This window comes from Caretta caretta, chromosome 1 (assembly GCF_965140235.1).
Source record: "Caretta caretta isolate rCarCar2 chromosome 1, rCarCar1.hap1, whole genome shotgun sequence".
Taxonomy (NCBI): Eukaryota; Metazoa; Chordata; order Testudines; family Cheloniidae; genus Caretta; species Caretta caretta.
The window spans coordinates 212,091,435-212,115,751 of NC_134206.1; the positions used below are offsets into that span (position 1 = coordinate 212,091,435).

The following is a 24,317-nucleotide window of genomic DNA, read 5'->3' on the forward strand; positions in this document are numbered from 1 at the left end:
TGGCAACATTTTATAAGATTCTACGGTACAGGCAGTCCTTGACTTTATGATGTTTGAGTTACGATGAACGGCACTTATGATGTTTATAAATTATCATTATGTTTCAAATTTAAGACATCGGTTTCACCTTTATGACTCTTGATATGACATTGTTCTTATGGGAAATTCGCATTATGACATTTTAAATTTAAGACGAGATTTTCAGGAACCAACTGAGTCGTAAGTCTGAGGACTGCCTGTATAATGTTAAGACATTCCAAATCTGGGGAAGCAGGTACAAACCAGATCCTCAGAGACAAAAGGTAAACTGATTCCTCAGTCAGGAATCAATGAAATCAAATGGACTATCACCTGGTTGAGTGGCCATTCTTTGGCAGGAAAAAGGGTGTAAGCAAGAAATTAACATCTTGGCAAAGGAACAGCTGGAGGTTCCAATCCCCAGACTTCCTATCTCCTGAATCCCAGCTAGAGATGATTCTCAAGGAATAGGAAAAGATACCAGAATGGGGAACAAATGCTCCCTTTCTCTCTGCCCACGGCAGCTGCAACACCTGAGGAACAAAGAAACTGCTTTGGGCTGAGGAAGGATCCTGTCTGAAAGGAAGTCAGCCAGTAAGACTGCTGAAGCATGTGGTGAGAGACTTGCTTTCAATTCACTTAGCTTGTTAAGTTGGGTATTAGTTGCATTTTACCTTTTATTTCTTTGTAACCCCAGTTCTGACTTTTATGCCTCATTATCTGTAATCACAAAATCTTTCTGTAGTTAATGAACTTGTTTTATTGTCTTATCTAAATCAGTGTGCTTGGATTCAAGTGTTTGGGAAACTCCATTTGAGATGACAGAATTTGTGCATATCATTTCCTATTAATAAATGACAGACTTTATATGAGCTTGAGTTGTCCAGGAGAGGGCTGGGCAGTAAGAGACACACATTTCTGGGGGAAGTCTGGGACTGGGAATTTGCTAGTGTGGCCTCCAAGTGTATTAATGAGTGGCTGGCCATAACACTCATACAGTATAACTGGAAGTAATTTACATGCTGGAGGCTGTGTGTGAGCAGACCAGGAATGGTTGCTCTCACAGCAGTGTAAAGGGCATCCCAGATTGGAGAATTGAGGGGACACAGCTGTTCAACAGTCCAGACTGTACCCTGGGTAATGTCATGGGATTGACCCAAATAACTACAGAATGGTTAGCCTGACAACAATCCCAAGAAAAATGATGGAAAAACTAAAAATAGGATTCTATTAATAAAGAATTAAAGGCTGGAAACATCATGAATGCCAGTCAAGATGATTTTCATGGAAAACAGGTCTTTTGTCATGCAAATCTGATTTCATTCTTTGTTGCGATTAAAAATGTGGTTCATAAAGGTAACTGCATATATGTATCATATATGTATTTGTAAGGTGTTTGACTTAGTACAGCACAAGAACATTCTGATTAAAAATAAATCACTATATATCATCACTAAAGCACATGTTAAACTGGCTGACAGATCTCAAAAAGTAGTTGGCAGTGGGAAATTATCACTGAAGGGAAGCGTTTCTAGTGGGGTTCCACAGGGATTGCTACTAGGCCAGATTTTCAGCAGTGATCTGGAAATATAAAAATCACTGTTTGCACAATTTGTTGATGACACAAAGATTTGCAGAACGAGGACAGCGCAGTTTGACAGAGGAATCTGAATTGCTTGGTAAGCTGGGCCCATTCAAACAAAATGTGTTTTAATACACCCAAATGCAAAATTACACATCTAGGAACAAGGAATGATTGCTCACACCTACAGCCTGTATCCTGGAAAGCAGGGGCACTGGAAGGGATTTAGGTGTCATAATAGACAAGGAACTCCCAGTGATGCAAAAAGGACCAATATGATCCTTGGATATATAAACAGGGGAGTACTAAGCAGAAGTAAGGAGGTGATTTTACCCCTGTACATGCATTAGTCAGACTGATATCAGAATACTGCATCCAGTTTTGGAGAGACTGGACAGGGCATAGAGAAGAGCCACAAAAATGATTTCAGGGTTGTGGAGAATGCTTTATAGTAACAGGCCTAAAGAGCACCATCTGTTTGTCTTCCAGACAGAAGATTGCGAAGTGTCTTGATTTCAGTGTCAAAGTATCTTCATGGGGAGAAAATACTGGATACTAAAGGGGGTCTTTAATCTAGCAGAGAAAGGCATAACAAGAACCGCAGGCTAGAGCCTGAAGCTAGACTAATTTAAGTTAGAAATTAGGCACAATTTTTAACAGTGAGGGTAACTAGCGGAACAAACTACCACGGGAAGTGGTGGATTCTCTACCTCTTTAAATCAAGCATGGATGCCTCTCTGGAAGATAGGCTTTAGCCAAACATAAAAGTGATTGAACTCCACAGAGGGGTAACTGGGTAAAATTTAATGGTCTGCAATATACAGATCAGACTAGATGATCTAATGGTTCCTTCCAACCTAAAATTTGATAGTACAATCCCACAGCAATTTGCAGCAATGCATGCATAGGAGCATAAGGACATAATGCTCACAACTCCAGCCCACTCATGCCCAGCACACAGAGGGAGGGGTATGTTCCTCTCTGTCAGAACTGTTCACACTCAGAGGCAGAGATGCACATTTATACAGCTGCTCACATAGATGTGCTGGTGCACACATGAAGGAACACACAATTCTCGCCCGCTTATCTTGTGCGTAGAGCCAGAAAGATGCTCATGCTCACACCAGCACCTCCATGCCCCAGTAAGCCTTTTATACCAATTTCTTTCTATACATAGTTGTAAAACACCCACCCTCCCCCAGTAGTTTATACAGGATCTTGGGGTTTGGGGGTTTAATCTCAATAAATAATTTTTCCCCTGCTTCCTTGTTCTCTTTCTTCTGAGCCAGCCTTCATGATCCAATTAAAAGCCAGACAGATAGTTACATGATAATCCAGAAACCATATGGACCAAAAAAAGGGGACATTGAAAAAAAACCTCAAAGACAAAAAGAGAAAGGGAGGGGGGGAACACCACAAAGATTGAAAATAAAAATTTGCCTGGATAATGCATTTTATAAACACAGAGATAGAAACAGTTACAGCAAGAACAGAGCGGGCCAGGGGTAGGAAATAGATTTTTTTTAATAAATTCAAGGGGCTTTCAGTTTATTCTTGGCGGCTCCCCCTTCTCATTGGTTTGGTCTCTCCTTGTGGGGGGTCTGTTCCCTTCCCTCAATTGTCCACCGTCTAGCGAATCCATCTGGTCCTGGTTCTAAAAGAGGCCACCATTACCATGTGAGTCCAGCCCGTCTTGGCAAGAGGGAGCCTGGAAGAATGCCCTCGGAGAGACACAAGCAGGAGGAATTAGCCTTTTCCTGCCTCCTGCTGGCTCCTTGAAGAGGCTGGTCTGTTCCGCCTCCTCCTTTGGGAACCAGAAGACAGACTGCTGAAACTGAGGGGAGGAAGGGTGAGGGTCAGAACCCCTGCCTCTCCTTCCTGGGAAGGGGACATGGGAGGGGTGGGCAATAAGCATTGTGGCAGTCTCTTATCCTCCCACTGCTTTTTTGGTTTCCTGATGCTGCCCGCAGACTTTTTGGGGGAGATGGAGACTAAGCTACTATTGCATTATCCACAAAGGGCAGGCCCAGCAGTGACCTGGAACCCACCCCCCTGGATCTTCGGGGGGGGGGGGGTCATCTCTCTCTCCTACAGTTGGGTGGCAGACGGGGCAGCTGGACCACACACAGACCCTGCCCGTGTTCTCCAGTGGGGGAGAAGAGAAATTGCAGACCTCCCACATCCTCCAACAGCTTAGGCAATGTCAAGCCCAAGGAATACGCCTCACCTCCCCTGTCCCCAAGAGTTCTCCCTTTCACCAAGTAGGAAAGGGGAATGAATGTTTTCCTTTAGCCACATAAGGAAATCCTAAAAAAACCCCTCACTGTGAACTCTGTCATAACCTTCCATGCCCTGCTGCCAGCATGCATCCAAGCCACTCTGCACACTAATAGCCTCTTTCCATCCCATCCCATCCCACCACGTGTGGCCCAGAAGGTGCCCCCTCCACCTGCTTTCAAGCCACATTTTAAAATTACACAGAGGCAAAAATTAGGCCTTTCTTTTGAGTGTGAACTCAGGGGCTTGTGTGTGAGAGGTGGCTCCCAGCACTGGAAAGGGGCTCTTGCAGGCTAGAGTATCCCCTCTTTGGAGCAGGCAGTTGCATAAGATGCCTGTGGAGACAGGCTATCACTCCAGGGGCTGCCATTAACAGGGTACACTGCCAGGAGAGGCTGTTGCACAAGGAGAGGCCAGAGGCTGTTGCACAAGGAGAGGCCATTGCCCCTGGGCACAGGCTATGCACGAGAGGTTTTTTGCTCCCTGGGTCAAAGTCTCTCTTAGGAGCTGGAGAGATGCTCCACCTGGATGGTGCTGGTGCTGACAGTGAGGCAGATGTTCTTGTGGTGCTCTGAAGTCTTGTAAGGGGTCAGGTCAAAGGAGCAATGGGATGGAGGGTTGGGGGGGTTAGTGTCTCCAGAAGGGCCCCCCACTGCCCCACCACCCTGCGGCTGGAAGTGCTGCTGCTGGGAGGCCTGAACTTGGGCCTGCGCCACTTGCTGCTGTGGGTCAGGGATGTTGTGTTTCCGCATGTGCTTCATCAGGTACGTCTCCTGGGGAGGGGAGGAAGGGAGGAATCAAGGTGAGAGCGAGCTCCTGGGAAAGCAGGCATCAGTGATCCACTGGGGACAGATCTTGAGACCTCTCCCACCCAGCACCTCCTCAGGGATGAGGACTAAATCTCTGCCCACCGGGGGAGTACTTCCATGCCTACCCTGCCTTCAGTGGTACTCACTGAGGTGTAGGCCCGGCTGCAGATGGAGCAGGTATACACCTTGGCATGCTTCACTGTGTGCGTAGCCAGGTGAACTTCCAGCGAGGCAGCATCTGTGTACGCACGGTGGCAATTGTGGCACTTGAATGGTTTGTCTTTGTTGTGCTGCCGCCTGTGGGACTGCAGAGGGGTGGAGGAAGGAGGGAGAGAGCATGGGGGGGGAGGGGAATTGGATGTTAGAGCTGAAGATGCCCTCTCATGACCTACTCCCTCTCAGGCCACAGGCCTCCTTGTTCCCAGTATAACCAAGTGATTGGGCTCTGGGCTTGTTCCTTGGGGAGGAGCTCTCAGTTCTTGTCCCCCACCATCCCAGTCTCCCTCCTGCTGGTTCATTGGCAGTATGTGAAGAGGGGAATCTCCCAATCCTCAACAGGCTCCACCCTTACCCTTCTCCTCTGTCCTTCCCTACTCCCATCCCCTTCCTCTCAACTCCTTTCTTACATCCTACACTGCTCTCCTAGGCTCTCACCATTCCTGACTCACTTTAGCCCTATATACCGAACAACTCTTCCACAGCCCTTTTATTCCTTGCTGTTTATAGCTCCTCCACATTTAGCGTCGCCTACGACCTCCCTTAACATGCTGCTCACCCCCTCTTCCATGGCACTAAAGAAGCCAACAGTCTAGCCCACGACCAGTGACATCTCTGATCCCTCTGGTCCCCCAGCCCTTCTCTTTTCCCTCCACACCATGGGTGCAAGGGCAGTGCTACCAGCTCTTGTGACTTTACCACAAGTTTCATGATATCTGGTGATTTCCTGAGATCCCCAGCTCTGGAGTATCATAGGAAAGAAAAGGTTGAACACGTGACCTCAAAAGCCAGACAGCAAATGAAAAGAACCCAAAATTTTTCAAAATCTCGTAATATTATGGGGCTTGAATTGTTTTTTGGGGTGGCAATGCTGCAAGTCTCCTCCTCTGCTGCAACTCCACCACACCTGGAGCAGCCTCCCTGGATTTCTCTGCTCTCCTCCCCTGCAGCGCTGTGTGCTCCCTCCACTGGGGCTTGGGGTGAGTTCACCCCCTTACCTGCAGGTTGGAGAGCTGGGTGAAAGCCTTTTCACAGCCTGGGTGGGCACATTTGTAGGGTCGGTCCCCAGTGTGGATGCTGTCAGGGAGGAAGAGCACAAATGGGAAGCAGTGAACAGGAAGTCGAAATGGATCCCCATGGCCTGATACCCTGACAAGATCCCATAGCCACTCAAGCAGGGATGGGTGCGATGCTACCCACAGACACTATTCTAACCTCACTGAGCCAAGGGGGCCCTGCTCTGCTCCTATGCCCAGCTAGAAGAGAAACTAGGGAGATTATCTAGGATCAGACTGGGTACAGAGGATGACAAGGACAGAAGTGACAGGCCAGCTTGGTATCTGTAGCAGTGCCAGGAGAAGTGGCTGCATGTCCAGGTTCTCTGTCCCCAGCATAGGCGTCCGCATGACTAAGGTTCACCTCTGCCCCACAAAGTGCCAAGAGACGCGCTCCTGCTCAGGGTGCACACAATCTCTGCCTCTCAGGGTGATATCTGTGTCTCTGTGCCCCCTGCAATGCCAGGGAAAGCTTCCACACACTCAGTCTCAGTGCCCAACCCCCATAGTGCCAGGCTGGGATCCCTCATGACCAATGTCTCTCTCTCTGTACCCCCCACGGTGCAAGACCAAGGATCCCCCAAGGCCAGAATGTGCCCACCTCTGCCCTGACGTGGTCAGTGTCTCCTGCGCAGCCTCCACTCCATCCTCTCTCTGGTGGGCCGCGTCCTCCTGGGGGTGCAGCCTGCCGCATCCCCTGCCCGCCCCCCGCATGCTCGGCGCGCGTACTCCACAGGTGCATGCCGGCGGTGGGGGGGCCGGGCCGGGCCAGGGCCAGGCCCCAGCCTCTTGTGGCCCTTACCGTGTGTGCTGCTGCAGGTGGGAGAGCTGGCGGAAGGCCTTCTGGCAGTAGCGGCAGCTGTAGGGCTTGGCCCCCGAGTGGATGCGGAGGTGCTGAGCCAGGTAGGACGTGTTGGCGAAGCTCTTGGAGCAGTGAGGACACTTGTGCGGCTTGACAATCGCTGTGTGAAGCTTGGAGTGGATCCTGCCGAAGAGGAGGAGGAGCAGCAGCAGTTGGACACGACCACCATCTGGCTAGTGTGGATGGAAGGAGGGCACGAAGGGGCTGGGACAGCACCACGCTACCTGGCTACACGTAGGAACTCCAGACGTGGACTGAATCCACATGCCCCCAGGGTGTACAAAACCAAGGCCTGTCTGCACCAGGGGGCCAGAGAGAGGAGCTGGACAGTCTCGACTGAGGGGCATTGGCAGAACTGTGTGTGCGAAGCCCAGGACTGGAATAGCAGAGGGGTAGCAAGACAGGTGGTGGTACAGGTAGAGCTATGTTGGGGGTGAGGGGGAAGTGGACAGCCCTATACCTACTCAAGACTCCCACTGATAACGTCAGGCTAGGGTTCACAGGAAGTATCACCTCTCTTCAGACGCCCCTAAGAACAGGCTGTCTTGGCCTTCACTATGGCAACAGGTCCCATATGTTTGGGAGCACCACTCCAGATCTGGTGTGTGGAAGAGGTACCCAGCCTATGGGAAACAGAGACTGCCCAGCCTAGTGTGTTTGCAGCATGCTGGGATGACGGCAACATGCAGTGCACAAGGCCCCAGCCTTCTCCACCCTTACCGTGTGTGCTGCTGCAGGTGGGAGAGCTGGCGGAAGGCCTTCTGGCAGTAGCTGCACGTGTAGGGCTTGGCCCCTGAGTGGATGCGAATGTGCTGGGCCAGGTAGGAGCTGTTGGCGAAGCTCTTGGAGCAGTGAGGACACTTGTGTGGCTTTGTCTCCGTATGAGACTTGGAGTGGATCTGCATCTCCGACTTGGAATAGAACGTCAGCGAACACATCCGGCACCTGGGACCGGGATGAGGGGGAGAGAGAGTGTCATATGGGGCAGGCCCCAACATGTACCAAAATTAACAGGGTGGAGTCCTCACTACCAGAGGCTTAATGTCCCAGAGAAGGGAGGGGTAGTCCCTCTGTGTCTCTGGGGAGACCCCACCTGGGAGACCATGCTCAGCTGTGGGCCCCTCAATCTCAGAAAGAGAGAGACAGATTCGGGGAGATGAGAGAAGAGTCACAGACACACTCCAGGGACCAGGCTGGTCAAGTTCTTGAGGGAGTCAGAGCTAAATCCACTTAGCTTGGTGAAGAGATGAGAAATGGGAGACAAGACAGCACCCTAGAAAGGGCATAAGCAGATAGGTATGATGGGAGTAGAAATAAAAATTCCCAGACAAAAAACTTTGTTCATCAATCATTTATTTGTTCGGGGGTGAAAAAAGGACAGAAAACCTGGGATTTCCAGGTTAAGGTTCCACTTCACAATAAAAGCTGACCAGCAAGTGCTGGCACGTCTGCAAAAGCAGTTAAGATCGCCACCACCGTAACTCCACTCCCTCTTTGGAGAAGATATTGTACTTGTACAGTTTGAGTAGAACGTTGAAAATGAGGAGTACAGAGAATGCTTTTATAACTGGTTTCACATGTGCCCTGAATACCAAACATGATGCTTCATCACCTCAACACTTATATTGTTTCCATAGCCTTGCCATATTTCATTATATTGCTCTAGGAGTTTGGACACATTAGCGCCATGCTCAGATGTATATCTGGTGCCACACGGGCTCTTTAAGCAGGGGGAAATGATTGACCTCTGTCTGCTATTTATCAGTAATTGATAAAAAAAGGTTTTTTCCAAGGACTGCACATGGCTCCAAGACGCCATTTGTCTAATAGTGTCTAAAAGTTTTATTGATTGCTGTTGCAATGAAAAGGTAAGGCTGTCTAAGTCTCTGGCTACTCTTCGGGCTGCCACTACATGGGCAGAGTTATGTTTGTTGTGGCCTTAACTATTCATTTGCAGACTTTTCAATATTTTGTGGGGTTTTTAGCAAAATGAAACATGCCTACGGAATGTGCACTTGGAACTTCCAGGCTAATGTTTGAGAAAATTAAAAGGCCGCCTAAAGGATTTTTGACTAATCCAAAGATTATTCCAACTTTCACTCCAGATTGATGACTTTTTTTTTTTTGGGTCTGGGAATTTCCTTAAGTATTTAAAAATGTTTAAGAATTGCTCGGTGACAGGAGTCCCAGTAGATACTGGGAGTCAGCAGGAATTGGAACCCACTCTTCTCAGACATCCCCTTAAATTCAGATGTGGCTTTTCCCTCTCCCCAAAGAGATGCCTTCCCCTCCATGTGTTTGTGTCTATCCCTCCCCCCCCCACTCTCTCAAACACACACACCCCCACCCACCCACCACGGCTATTCACATTGGGGCTATGTGACAGTTATGAAATATGCATCAATTTGATTAGTATATGCAATGCAGAAATACATTTATCCAACACTTACCTGACACCTCCACAGACCCTATCCAGCCATGCCCTTGTTCCAAGTCCAGTTGCTGGAATCTCACCTCCCTGGTGCAGATACCTACCACTGCTCAGAGCTCCTTCCTCCCCCACCATTCATTAACTCCTTTTTTCAGTCATTCCCACATTCATCTTCCCCTGCTTCTCATCCAACCTTTTTCCCAGATCCTAGTATAATGCACGCATCCAAATAATGCACTGACACCGCACTCGGCTATCTAACTCACATGCTATCTGAGTGCACCATTATCTCCTCAGACAATCATAGGCATCAGTGCTCTCCAGGACCAACAGCGTGGAAGATGTTTTGAATGTCAACATTAAGCTATTTTGAAGATGTGAGGATCCAAAAGAAGCATTAGAATGATTTCCAAGAACCAAAAGTTCATTTATTACCCTAAATGTTTTATCCAATTTACTCCCAAACTTTCCAAAGAGTTTCAACCCTGGACTTACATACAGCATGTGAAATTTTGGGTGAATTTTTACCTCATACTTTCAGGACAGCTGACCACATCCTTGAGAGCAGAGATGCTAAAAAGAACAACCAGTTGAACACAAGCTCCCAATGCAATGCTGTGGCTAGGAGGGCTAAAGTGACCAGAGGCTGTACAAGTTATCAGACAGATGTGCTGAATACTGCGTAAGAGTAAATATTACCTCCATACAGCACTGGAGAGACTGTTACTGGAATATCATGTCACATCATGGTATTCACACTTCAAAAATGATGTTGAAAAAACTGGATAGGGCTCAGAGAAGGCCTGTAAGAATGATTCACAGTTTGGAAAACCTGTTTGCCTGAGAGACTGAAGGGGTCCAATGTATTAGCTTGTTTCAAAGCTTAAGCAAACAGGTGATTTGATCACTGTCTCTAAGTATCTACATGGGGGAGAAAATATCCAATAGTAGAGGACTGATTGGCTGCTAGCCTGCAGGGGGCGGGCAGTAGGGTGTCTGTTTGTTTGCGACAGGGAAGCCTGGCTGTTTAAAAATAGCCAGAGCTTCGCGAACCAGCTGAGCGGCAGAGAACCAGCTGAGCAGCGGGGACAGCAGAGCAGCTCACAGCAGGAGTTTGCCTGGGAGTTCGCCTGGAGTGAGCCCAGTGAGGCTTACGTCTTGCAAACTGCTCTGAGGAAGCTCATAGTAGGAAGGTGATATGGAAGGGGGGGGGGTTCAGCTGTTGTGACCTGCACTGGATGTGCCATGTTTGTCTTTCTTCCACAGGACAGAAGCGACTTTGTCTGTACAAAGTGCAAGCTGGTCTCCATACTGGAAGAGAAGATTGAAGGTCTGGAGCAACAGATAACCCTGCGTTGCATACGGGAAACTGAGGATTTTCTGGACAAAACTCAGGATAGGCTTCTAGGGGCACAAAGCTCTACAGATATAGAGCAGGTTGCACAGAGGAGCCAAGAGGCCAGTGAAGAAGCTTGGCAACATGTGACCTCCAGAAGAGGTAAGCGGAATGTCCGGGTTCCAGTAACACAGACACAGGTAACTAACCGCTTTTTTGTTCTCTCCACAGGTATCGTTGCGGAGAGTGGACCAGATGATATGTCTGGGGCGAGAAAGCAGAAGGAGACTCCGCTGGTTGGAAGGCATGAGATGCGCTGTCCTGAGGTTGGGAGTTCCACGACCACCACTCCCAAGAGGAGAAAGCGGGTGGTGGTGGTCGGGGACTCTCTCCTCCGGGGGACTGAGTCATCTATCTGCCGCCCTGACCGGGAAAACTGAGAAGTCTGCTGCTTGCCGGGGGCTAAGATTCGCGATGTGACGGAGAGACTGCCGAGACTCATCAAGCCCTCGGATCGCTACCCCTTCCTGCTTCTCCACGTGGGCACCAATGATACTGCCAAGAATGACCTTGAGCGGATCACTGCGGACTATGTGGCTCTAGGAAGAAGGATAAAGGAGTTGGAGGCGCAAGTGGTGTTCTCGTCCATCCTCCCCGTGGAAGGAAAAGGCCTAGGTAGGGAGCGTCGAATCGTGGAAATCAACGAATGGCTACGCAGGTGGTGTCGGAGAGAAGGCTTTGGATTCTTCGACCATGGGATGGTGTTCCAAGAAGGAGGAGTGCTAGGCAGAGACGGGCTCCACTTAACGAAGAGAGGGAAGAGCATCTTCGCGAGCAGGCTGGCTAACCTAGTGAGGAGGGCTTTAAACTAGGTTCACCGGGGGAAGGAGACCAAAGACCTGAGGTAAGTGGGAAAGCGGGATACCGGGAGGAAGCACAGGCAGGAATGTCTGTGAGGGGAGGGCTCCTGCCTCATACTGGGAATGAGGGGCGATCAACAGGTTATCTCAAGTGCTTATATACAAATGCACAAAGCCTTGGAAACAAGCAGGGAGAACTGGAGGTCCTGGTGATGTCAAGGAACTATGACGTGATTGGAATAACAGAGACGTGGTGGGATAACTCACATGACTGGAGTACTGTCATGGATGGTTATAAACTGTTCAGGAAGGACAGTCAGGGCAGAAAAGGTGGGGGAGTAGCACTGTATGTAAGGGAGCAGTATGACTGCTCAGAGCTCCGGTACGAAACTGCAGAAAAACCTGAGTGTCTCTGGATTAAGTTTAGAAGTGTGTGCAACAAGAGTGATGTAGTGGTGGGAGTCTGCTATAGACCACCGGACCAGGGGGATGAGGTAGATGAGGCTTTCTTCCGGCAGCTCACGGAAGCTACTGGATCGCATGCCCTGATTCTCATGGGTGACTTTAATTTTCCTGATATCTGCTGGGAGAGCAATACAGCGGTGCATAGACAATCCAGGAAGTTTTTGGAAAGCGTAGGGGACAATTTCCTGGCGCAAATGCTAGAGGAGCCAACTAGGGGGGGCGCTTTTCTTGACCTGCTGCTCACAAACCGGGTAGAATTAGTGGGGGAAGCAAAAGTGGATGGGAATCTGGGAGGCAGTGACCATGAGTTGGTTGAGTTCAGGATCCTGACAAAGGGAAGAAAGGTAAGCAGCACGATACGGACCCTGGACTTCAGGAAAGCAGACTTCGACTCCCTCAGGGAACGGATGGCCAGGATCCCCTGGGGGACTAACTTGAAGGGGAAAGGAGTCCAGGAGAGCTGGCTGTATTTCAAGGAATCCCTGTTGAGGTTACAGGGACAAACCATCCCGATGAGTCGAAAGAATAGTAAATATGGCAGGCGACCAGCTTGGCTTAATGGTGAAATCCTAGCGGATCTTAAACATAAAAAAGAAGCTTACAAGAAGTGGAAGGTTGGACATATGACCAGGGAAGAGTATAAAAATATTGCTCGGGCATGTAGGAATGATATCAGGAGGGCCAAATCGCACCTGGAGCTGCAGCTAGCAAGAGATGCCAAGAATAACAAGAAGGGTTTCTTCAGGTATGTTGGCAACAAGAAGAAAGCCAAGGAAAGTGTGGGCCCCTTACTGAATGAGGGAGGCAACCTAGTGACAGAGGATGTGGAAAAAGCTAATGTACTCAATGCTTTTTTTGCCTCTGTCTTCACTAACAAGGTCAGCTCCCAGACTGCTGCGCTGGGCATCACAAAATGGGGAAGAGATGGCCAGCCCTCTGTGGAGATAGAGGTGGTTAGGGACTATTTAAAAAAGCTGGACGTGCACAAGTCCATGGGGTCGGACGAGTTGCATCCGAGAGTGCTGAAGGAATTGGCGGCTGTGATTGCAGAGCCATTGGCCATTATCTTTGAAAACTCGTGGCGAACCGGGGAAGTCCCGGATGACTGGAAAAAGGCTAATGTAGTGCCAATCTTTAAAAAAGGGAAGAAGGAGGATCCTGGGAACTACAGGCCAGTCAGCCTCACTTCAGTCCCTGGAAAAATCATGGAGCAGGTCCTCAAAGAATCAATCCTGAAGCACTTGCATGAGAGGAAAGTGATCAGGAACAGCCAGCATGGATTCACCAAGGGAAGGTCATGCCTGACTAATCTAATCGCCTTCTATGATGAGATTACTGGTTCTGTGGATGAAGGGAAAGCAGTGGATGTATTGTTTCTTGACTTTAGCAAAGCTTTTGACACGGTCTCCCACAGTATTCTTGTCAGCAAGTTAAAGAAGTATGGGCTGGATGAATGCACTACAAGGTGGGTAGAAAGCTGGCTAGATTGTCGGGCTCAACGGGTATTGATCAATGGCTCCATGTCTAGTTGGCAGCTGGTATCAAGTGGAGTACCCCAAGGGTCGGTCCTGGGGCCGGTTTTGTTCAATATCTTCATAAATGATCTGGAGGATGGTGTGGATTGCACTCTCAGCAAATTTGCGGATGATACTAAACTGGGAGGAGTGGTAGATACGCTGGAGGGGAGGGATAGGATACAGAAGGACCTAGACAAATTGGAGGATTGGGCCAAAAGAAATCTGATGAGGTTCAATAAGGATAAGTGCAGGGTCCTGCACTTAGGACGGAAGAACCCAATGCACAGCTACAGACTAGGGACCGAATGGCTAGGCAGCAGTTCTGCGGAAAAGGACCTAGGGGTGACAGTGGACGAGAAGCTGGATATGAGTCAGCAGTGTGCCCTTGTTGCCAAGAAGGCCAATGGCATTTTGGGATGTATAAGTAGGGGCATAGCGAGAAGATCGAGGGACGTGATCGTTCCCCTCTATTCCACATTGGTGAGGCCTCATCTGGAGTACTGTGTCCAGTTTTGGGCCCCACACTTCAAGAAGGATGTGGATAAATTGGAGAGAGTCCAGCGAAGGGCAACAAAAATGATTAGGGGTCTGGAACACATGAGTTATGAGGAGAGGCTGAGGGAGCTGGGATTGTTTAGCCTGCAGAAGAGAAGAATGAGGGGGGATTTGATAGCTGCTTTCAACTACCTGAAAGGGGGTTCCAAAGAGGATGGCTCTAGACTGTTCTCAATGGTAGCAGATGACAGAACGAGGAGTAATGGTCTCAAGCTGCAGTGGGGGAGGTTTAGATTGGATATTAGGAAAAACTTTTTCACTAAGAGGGTGGTGAAACACTGGAATGCGTTACCTAGGGAGGTGGTAGAATCTCCTTCCTTAGAGGTTTTTAAGGTCAGGCTTGACAAAGCCCTGGCTGGGATGATTTAACTGGGAATTGGTCCTGCTTCGAGCAGGGGGTTGGACTAGATGACCTTCTGGGGTCCCTTCCAACCCTTATATTCTATGATTCTATGACCCTTTAATGTAGCAGACAAGGGCATAATGAGATCCCATGGCTGGAAGCAGAAGTCAGAAAAATTCAAACTGGAAATAAGACAAATTTTCAACAGCAAGGGTATTTTACCATTGAAACAACTTACAAAAGCATGTGGTCGATAGACTCCAAAATGATGGAGTCTAAGTCAAGACTGGAGGACAGATTTTTAGGTGTGCTTAGTGCCCTTTAGAAAATCCATCCCTAGATATCTTTCTAACAGATCTGTTCCAGTTTAAACATGAATTATTGGATTTGATGCAGGAGGTCTGACTCTACAATCATAACAATCCCTTTAGGTCTTTAAAAAAATCAATTAATATTGCTGTTTAGATTTCATACTACGACACCATTCACTGCATTCCTTTTAGCAACTAATTTTGTAATGCTATAAGAAAAGCCATCAAGTTTGTCTGCCAGGGTTCTCCTGACATACAGGGTATATAAACACTCCTCTTCCCTGCTCCAATGTGGCTTCAGGTAAAACGCAGGCACATAAATTGGCTAGTTGATATGGAAGGATGACACTATCTTTGGGATGAACCTCAATGAGGACACAGGTAAACCTTGTCCTTAAAGGATATAGTACGGAGAGGCAGAGACATAAAGGTAACACAGCTGTCCTACTTGTCAGACAAGGTGACAGCAACTGAAAATGCCGCCTTTGTTGATAGATACAACAGAGAGCAAGTAGCCAAACGCTCAAACAAGGGACCAATAAGTCTTGATAACACTAAGTTTAGATCGCACAGAGGAACATGGTCTTGCACCTGAGGATATCATTTGATTTAGGCCTTTCAAAAACCTTATGGACACATCATTAAAGAAAATACAGCAATTATCCACCTTTGGGTCGAAGGCTGAAACAGCTGTCATGTGTACTTTGCTCAAACTAACAGTCAACAGCTGGTGTTTCAGGTACAATGAGTAGTCCAGAATATGTTGAACCAAAGAACAGGACAGTGATATCACATACTGGTGAGACAAGATGCAAAAACGTCTCCACTTAGAAAGGTAAGTAGCTCTTGTAAAACGCCACCTACTATTTAGCAGGATCTCTTAAATCTCTTTCAAGCAAGACTGCTCTCTAATATCTAGCCAGGAGTATCCATACAGTTAAATGAATGGATTGTAGGCTCAGGTGGAATAGGCAACCGTGGTCTTGGGAGATTAGGTCCAAGTGTAGTGGAAGCGAGACCGGAGGATTCACAGACAATGCCAGGAGAGTGGAGAACCAATGTTCGGAGTCCCACACTGGGGATATAAGTTAGACTCTTGCCTCATCCTGTCTTGTCTTATCTTTAGTAAATACCATGTGAATACGCAGGATTGGCGGAAAAGCACAGAGAAGCTTGCCTGAACAGTGCTACAAAAACATGTCTGTCGGGGAACTGCAGGGAACAGAACTGCTGACCTTCTGTTGGTTCTTGATGCAACTATGCCTAGCAAGAGAAACCCACCGTGATGGAAGATGTATTTGGCCATGTCTGGATGAAGAGACCACTTGTGGTAACTTGTAAATGATTAACTTAGGCAGTCTGTTAAATTATTTTGCCCCCCCCCCCGGAGGCAAGAAGCTTCTATATCTATAGAGTTGGCAATGCAGAGCTCCTAAAGCAGAGCTGTCTCTTGACAGAGTAGAGAAGAGGACTCCTCCCTGCATGTTGAGGTAGAACATTGTCGCTGTGTTGTCTGTGAGGACTAACAGGCTGTTTTCTTTGATCGGTAGCAGAAACACTTGGTATGCCGGTCTGACAGCTTTCAGCTCTCTGATGCTGATGTGTAAAGGTAAGTTCTCTGGGGACCATAAACCCTGAGTCTGTAGAGAAGCCTGATGGGCCTCCCCAGCCAAGGGTATATGTGTTGTGGGCCAGCAGAGGGAACTTATCCACCAATCTAGGGAGGTGAGGACATAGGAAGGCACCCTCACCACTGAGTCTAGATGACAGCTCAGCAAAAAGACTGACATCGGCCCACCCCGTAGAATTCTAGGGTGCAGTTTGGCGTATTGAACCATGTAAATGCAGGAGGGCATATGCCTCAGGAGCTTCAAATGGTTTCATGCTCTTGTGACCGGGTGAGCTTCCATGTTTATAACAATTGATCAAATTGCCTGAAACCTTTAATCTGGAAGAAAAGCTCTGTCTTGAGTAGAGTCCAGTACAGCTCCTATAAAACTGTATCCTCTGGACTAGGGAGAGGAGATACTTGTTGACATTGACTAGCAGTCCCAGAGCACTGAATATTGACTGGATGAGCTATACACTGCACTGTACTTGCAGTCTGGATCAGCCCTTGACAAGTCAGTTGTCTAGGTAAGGGTAAATGAACTCCCGATTTTCTGAGAGACGCAGCTACTACTGCCGTAACTTTTGTAAGACTCAGGGAGGTGGTGACAGGCCATATGGTAGTATGGGGAACTGGTAATGATTTTGATTTACTAGAAATCTGAGGTACTTCCTGTGAGCTTGGTTGACTGCCATATGAAAGCAGATATCCTTAAAGTTGAGGGCAGCATACCAATCTCCTCCCTGAATTGTGGGGGCAACAGAAGCTAAGGTAACCATGCAACACCATCACTTTAAATAATTTGTTAAGTAGACGCAGAACTAAAATTGGTCTGAGAACCTGCTCCCCCATCCCTTTTCTAACCCCAAAAGGGAACAGAGGGACTAAAACCCCACCCCTCTGAGACACTGTCGAAGTCCTCTAAGGTCCCCATGGAAGGAGAGATTGTACCTCCTGGAAGAGTTCCTTGTGAGAGCGGTCCCTGAAGGGGGACGGAGGGATTGAAACAAGCTGGAAGGTACAGACCACCTCCACAGCGCTCAAGACACACTGGTCCGAAGTAATTTGGGACCAAGCACCAAGGAAGTGGGACAGAGTGTTTGCAAAAGTGGGGAAATTTGGGTCTGGAGAGATGGAGACTGGTATGGTGACCTTGACTGGTCCACCAAAATGACTGTTTGGCACTTTCTGGATGTCTTGAAGGGCCTGGAGCTGGAGCCAAAGCAGCAGGAAGGGGAGACCTGCACCTATGACCCCGGACTTCTTTTTTTGATAGGTCCTACCAGAGGTGTGTGTGCTAAAGTCGACAGTGCTTTTTGACTGGAGAAGGAGTGTACAAAACTAGGGACTTTAAGGTGGTCCTTCAGCCCATGGAGCTTGCTGTCCACCTGGTCTGAGAACAGAGAAAGATTCTCAAAAGGCAAGTCTTGAATAGTATTCTGGACTTTGCTGGGAAGACCAGAAGACTGTAACCAAAAAGGATCTCCCTCATGGCAACCACAGAAGCCATGGTTCTAGATGCTGAGAATGCTGCGTCCAGTCCAGCGTGCAGCAGTGTTCTCACTAAAAGCCTGCCCTCATTCACCAAGGAAGAGAATTCTTGCCTAGCATTCTCAGGAAGCAGTTTTGAACCTCTCCATGAAGCCCCAGAAATTAAAATCATACCACCCCAGCAGAGCTTGTTGGTTGGCAATTTAAATCTGCAATGCCCCAGTTGAATAAATCTTCCTCCAAAAAAGTCCAGTCTCTTGGTGTCCTTTGATTTTGGGGGAAGAGGGACGATAGGACACAGCCAGATGCCCTATTACACACACATTAGCTGCTGTAACGACTAATGTCCCTAAAGGTGGGTGGGAGTAAAGATATTCAAAGCCTTGGAAAGGCACATAGGACTTTCACTCTGCCTGCTTTGAGGTGGGAGGCAATGAAGGGTCTGCCACAGAGACCTCATAGGTGCTAGTATTGCCTCATTAACTAGCAGTGCTACTCCAGAGGGACCTGTCCCTAATAAAATGTCAGACGTGAGGACTCCCTGACTTTCTCAAACATGAATGCCCAAAGTCTGAAACCACCCTCTAATGATTCCCAATAAGCTTGAAAGTCACCAGGAGGGGGTGAAGTTGCCTCCGAGGAAACTGCCTCGTCCAAAGAGCAGGAGGAGGAAGCCAACACTGGAGGGGGCTGAATTTCTTCCACAGGCTGTTCCTCTGCTTCCAGTGCCGCCTCTTGATGCTCAGTACCAGGCCTGGTACTGGACACTGAAAATGGAGCAGCTCAGTGCCAGGACACCACCTACGTAGATGAGGGCAAGGAGTAGGCATGACAAGGGGGGGATCTAGAAGCTAGGGGGGAAATCCCAGAGGTTCCAAAAAGGCCACTGATATGGGGTTGGACCCCAGTGACCTCCTGACATGATTTCCATGGTAGCTCCCACCATGGGGTCACAATGGTAGGCAGAGAGAGAGGATCTCAGAGGGGACTGGTGGGTTCTGCTCTGGGGTTGTGAGATGTAAGATCCAACCTCTGAGTCTGATGACAAAGTTTCCCCTTCCTCTGACCATGGAGGGGCTGCTCCAGTTGGTGCTGGGGACCAGCACTGAGAATCTGGTGATGAGTGAAGTGTCACCATCATTGCTGGCTTCCCCTTAGACGGTACTACTGGGCTGACTGTCTAGGAATTAGGCAGCTGGTGTAGTCTCGCAAGTTTCACTGTTCGTGCTGGTACCAGACAGGACAACGGTGCTGGGAGATCCAACTCCTGCGCCATCAGCAGCATCAGCACCAAGAGACAGAGCAAATTCTTTGCCACAGTAAATGCCTCCGGGGTAGCCAGCATGGAGATTGTACCTTGCTGTGGTGCCGCTGAAGTTGATGATGGGCTCAAAGGCTTAGGCACTGACTTGGACAGGGAGTGCTTACATATCAGATGCACTCCATTCAACTTGTTCTCTTACCAGACTTAGAGGGTGGAGATCTTCTCCTGGTCAGAGCCTCTTTGGAAGACTTATTTCTTCTTCAGCATGTATGAAGGAGATCAGTGCCAGGACTCTGACAATGCTGCAGGCTCGCTTCTCACTGAAGCTGCAGCACTCAGCACCAAACTGGACTGGGCAGCTCTGATGGTGGTCTGAATGCCACCTCCCTAAACTTTTTCATTCTAGGTTTGAATTCCTGTTCTTTCATGTATGCTTCGCCCAGGCACTTAAGACAACTACTGTACAGGTCGCTCACTGGCATAGGCTTTGAGCAAGAAGCACACTGCTTGAAGCCCAGGGACCAGGGCACAGAGAAAGCCATTCTGGCAATGAACAGGGGCTCCAACAACTGTCAAGGGCAGCAAGAAGGAATTGAGGGAGGATAGGAGTAGTTCTGCCCTTTATACCTGCACACACTAATGTGTGGCAGCAGTAGGTGCTTGAGCTGCCCTATCGGTTAAAAAAAAGTTTGATGGCCATGTGCTGTGCACAGACACCAAGAACGGGATGCACATGTGCAATCACTGGAAAAACTCTTTCCATTATAAGAGAGTCTACCACTCAGACAAAACGAAACTGATCAACTGGAAACTTTGTTTATGTGACCCTTGGCTAGAAGGCAAGTTTGTGGGGACATTGTAAAGAGTTAATTAGTTTAAGAAATAGGATGTTTTTTACGAAAGAAAAGTTTTCACAAATATTTTTGCACCAAATATTGTTCATCAGAGCAGTGTGGCCTAGAAACTCATTTAGTTTGTTCTGCTTTCCTCACCAAGGCCCAGAGCCTTAAAGGAGTTGGCTTTTAGTTCTTGTGCAGTGGCTTTTCATCTATAAATCTAGGAAAGCTTTACAGAAAGATTAGTATCATCCTCATCATACAGAAACTGAGGCACTCAGAGTTGAATGAAGTGACTTGCCCAAAATTACACAGCAAGTCAGCAGTGGAGCTGCCAAAACTCCCGGTCATGGACCTGGACCAACATATCTCTTATAGTCAGAGTATGTTGCAACACCTCCAGTAAAGGTTGCTGAAGGGATCTCCTTTAATTTTTCCATTATTTATAACTTTGCCAAATGCTCACCTTAAAGCCAGAAATTCTCCAGGTCGGTCTACCCAAGAGTTTTTTTTTGTTTTGTTTTTTTAAAGTCAGACCAAAAATGATTTTGCTATATTTTCAGAATAAAATCATTTAAAAAAAATGTGATTTATTTAACAAGCCTTTCTGGCACTTGAGTACAAGGGGGGGTAGAAACTTGATGCTGAGGAAAGAGATAATCCTTAGGTCACATGACCTTTTGGTGTTTGGGTGAAAATCTGTCTGCATTTAGCAGTTATAACCATTTAAAGACAGTATTTCATCCATGCTATATTTAAAATAACTCCTGAGTGTTTTTGTAAACAACTGTTTCCCACTATTCTAATAGTATCACACATGGGGGTGTAACAATTTCGTATGTAATTCTAGATTGTACTAAAAGATTTGGGGAATTCTGCAAGAAGGCAGTGATCCATATTCCAGACAGCTTCATATTACACGGGAACAGGAATTGTCAATGCATAAGACCAATGGTCCACCTAAACCAGTGTCCTGTAGCCAACAGCCACCAGTACCAGATGCTTCAGAGGGAGATGCAAGCAGCCACCGAGTGGACAATTATGGAATAACTTGCCCAAGGGGGAAGTTTCTTCCAAATTCCAAACAGTGGTTTGGTTTATGCCTGAAGCAAGAGGATTTATCTACCTTTAAAAGAAATTTGTATTGATTATATACACACACATAATCAATCAATCAGTGGAACTTATCCTATTGAGACCAAGAGCTTAGCTGGATTCAAAATAGGTTATTTATATGGATAATAAGAAAATTCAAAAGTTACTTTAGGTAAGAAAATAATTTCCTTTATAATTTTTGAATTTGCTTCCTCTCAGTTTCATTGAAGGTCTCCTTGCCCCTGTATTATGAGAAAAGTTTAATAAGGGCATCTTAACCAACCTTTTGTCTACTCCATTCATTAGTTTGTATTCTTCTTACTCATCTGCTCTCTCAACTGAACAGTCACAATCTCCCCAAGCCTCTAATAATTTTCACTCCATCTCTCTGAACCACCACTATTTTGGTATATGCATCTTGAGAGGGAGGCCCAGAAATTGCACATGAAGTCATTTATACAATGACATCATAATATTCCCAGAATTATTTCTCATCCCACTGTATGTGTGTTCTAGCAGTTTTGTTTTTCTTGACTGGTGCTGCACACTGTAAAGTTTCAATGAAAATTTATTCTCAGTAGAGCCCAGGATTTTTTCCTGATTGGTTAGAGTTAATATAGTTCCCAGCATGTCAAAGGAGTTCAAATTACTCCTTCCAGTGTGCATTACCACCATGTATTTGTCAACAATTAATTTCATTTGAAATATATTTTTCTTCTTTAAAAATAACCTTGGAAAGTAAAAAACTACACAGAAGCGCTCACAACTCGGAAATGCCAAAGTTAAGGAAGGATGTGCAATCTTAACTGTGTCCCCATAAATCTGGGTGATTGTGACACTATCTTCAAGAACACAATCACATTTATATCCACGAGACCCCTGCTTCATCTGGTGCCCAGAGACAGTACTTTTGCCTCCTCACTGTTCAATTAACAGTTCCTTTGCCTCACTCATTGGGCACTGTTTAACTGTATGAGGCAAGAGGCCTGCAGAAACACAACCAGGTAATAACGACCTATTGTAATACAGATATGCAACGATTTTGATTCAAGTGCTTAACCATACGATGTATTCTATTTAGTTATTAAATCCAGTTTTTACATGATTCCAGATGTCCCCCTGGGTCTGGTATGGGTTTTATGGTATGGTCCAGCAGACAAAAGAAGAGCTTAAGTTAAGGTTTCATATACATAGTAGTACTTTATGAGGAGGACAAAAGAGCACTGCAGATTAAAAACAACATCTGAAAGCCAGACAATTTGGAGGTTATTCTAAGAACAAAATTGGAAAGAGGGGAAATGCAAAAATCAAAGTAGCTTAAGCAACTTTAACGGTCTCCCAAGCCACCTGTCATTCAAACTGAAGACTGAATTTTATGCCTGCACGTGGCAGGGCACGTATAGTATCTGTGTTCTTAATTACACTGTTCAACCTACTAATCTTCATACTATCAAATCTATATGTGCCACCTACACCCACCTACCCATCCCCTATCCAGTCCTCTTATCACGCGAGTGACTTGACAAGACCAGACAATACCCTACATCACCTTCCTCACAAGACAGCAACATTGCCTGCTTTCTGTAAACACACCAGTGACCTGCCCAACACCTATGCTGGCTTCTCACTACTGAGCAGTCACATCAGTTACTGAAAACTTCAAACACATTAACACTTTTCTGTTTGCATTTGGTTGGACTCCCTGGGGATACAGATACCGTAAAATAGGTATATCATCCTGCTACGCAACGTCAGCAGAATGTGAGCTAACATATCTAGCTTAGTTAAGGAGGCTGTAGGTTTCTGAAAGTCCGCAGATGAAGCCTCCAACTACAGCAGTCAACATCAGCTTACAGCAATACATCAATGCTAATCACAAAAATCTACTAGCCTCAATAATTCAACTTGTTTGTAAGTGGTGAATGAGGAGGCCCCATGACTGCAGAATTTAAGCTCTCAGATATTTAACTTTTTAAATAATTATGTGTTGTGCCTGTCACCCTAGCACCAGAGTTCTGTATAAAAACTGCCTCAATCACCATCTGATCTTACATATGTGACTCAAGTTACTAATGTAGTGTCACTTTCCTGAGACTCCAGACAACTGGTTCTGGTCACTGCTGCTATTCAGAACTTTGCTAAGTAGCAGTACAATCAAATGAAATTAATCATCACTCTTGTCAGCTCAGGACTGTTATTCAGAACCCAGCTTGAGACAGTGAACCTTATGAATGTCAATTTCACATTTCTGGATTGCATGGGAAAGCTCTGGGAGAGGCCTCTTACCTATAAGGTGCGCACACTTAAATTACATGGCAAAGACCTTGATTTTCTAACATTCTGCAGCTTTTTGTATGGACGTCACATAGATGTCAGCAGCAGAAGCTGTAGGGCTCTGGCAGCTAGGGTTTTTAGGATGCAGAAAACCGTGGGAAGCAGCCTGGCTTTCCTGCACTCAGGTGGAAGTTCATACACTTTTAAGGCCAGGAGGGACTATTAGATCACCCCCACTGTTCGAAAACTGTGCCAAACAAATTCAGTTTCTTGTCATAGATTTAAGAGATCTTTAATGCCCAGTCTATTCCCCCATAATGATCAAATTACCTCTATATTTTATTTTGGTTAAGCTAAACAGATTGAGCTCTTTAAGTCTCTCACCACAAGACATTTTTTCCATCCCTCAAGTAATTTTTGTGGCATTCCTCCAAACACCCCTTTCAAAGCGTAGATGCCAGAAATGAATGCACTATTCCAGGATCAGTCTCGCCAATGCCATAGACAGAAGTAAAACCACCTCCCTACTCCTGCTCATACATACAAGGATCAGGGCCACACTTTTGCATTGGGATCTCCTGTTAAGTCATTTGTCCATGACACAATCCTTTAGAAAGTCACTGCTTTCGGTGATACAGTCCTCCATTCTGTAGGTATGGCCTGCATTTTTGATTCCTAGATGTATAACTTGGCATGTGGGTCTACTAAAATCCATTTTATTTGAATGGGCCCAGCTTACCAAGTGATCCAGATTGTTCTGTATGACTGCAATGTCCTCATTATCTACCACTCCACCAATCTGTGTCATCTGTAAATTTTATCAGCAATAATTTTATATTTACTTTCCAGATCATTGATGAAAATATTGAATAGTTTTGAACCTAGATCTGATCCCTGCAGAACACCACTAGAAACAGCTCTATTAGATAAGGATTCTCCACTCTCCACTGTTTTTAAAATCCATCAGTTCACCAATTCTTTATCCATTTAATGTGTACTCTATTGTTATTGTATTGTACTAGATTTTTAATCAGAATGTCATGCAGTACCAAGTTGGGGCTTTCAGTACCGGGAAGCTAGATACCTCTCTTCAGGCAGAGGCAATAACAAC

General features: G+C 46.7%; 1 protein-coding gene across 6 annotated transcripts in view; it reads right to left on the reverse strand.

Moving 5' to 3' along the window:
• Nucleotides 1–3,035: 3,035 nt before the first annotated feature.
• ZNF384 (zinc finger protein 384) overlaps nt 3,036–24,317 on the reverse strand; it is a 34,852-nt gene continuing 13,570 nt past the window's right edge. For 5 of the 6 annotated variants that reach the window (XM_048820609.2, XM_048820591.2, XM_048820614.2 and 2 more), the window contains 5 exons: nt 7,540–7,764; nt 6,760–6,942; nt 5,901–5,979; nt 4,833–4,991; nt 3,036–4,650 (listed from right to left, as the gene is read on the reverse strand). In XM_048820609.2, the coding sequence (XP_048676566.1) occupies nt 4,378–4,650; nt 4,833–4,991; nt 5,901–5,979; nt 6,760–6,942; nt 7,540–7,764 (919 nt within the window). In that variant the 3' untranslated portion in view covers nt 3,036–4,377. The remainder of the gene's footprint in view (nt 4,651–4,832; nt 4,992–5,900; nt 5,980–6,759; nt 6,943–7,539; nt 7,765–24,317) is intronic. The other variant, XM_048820596.2, reaches the window with a different exon arrangement.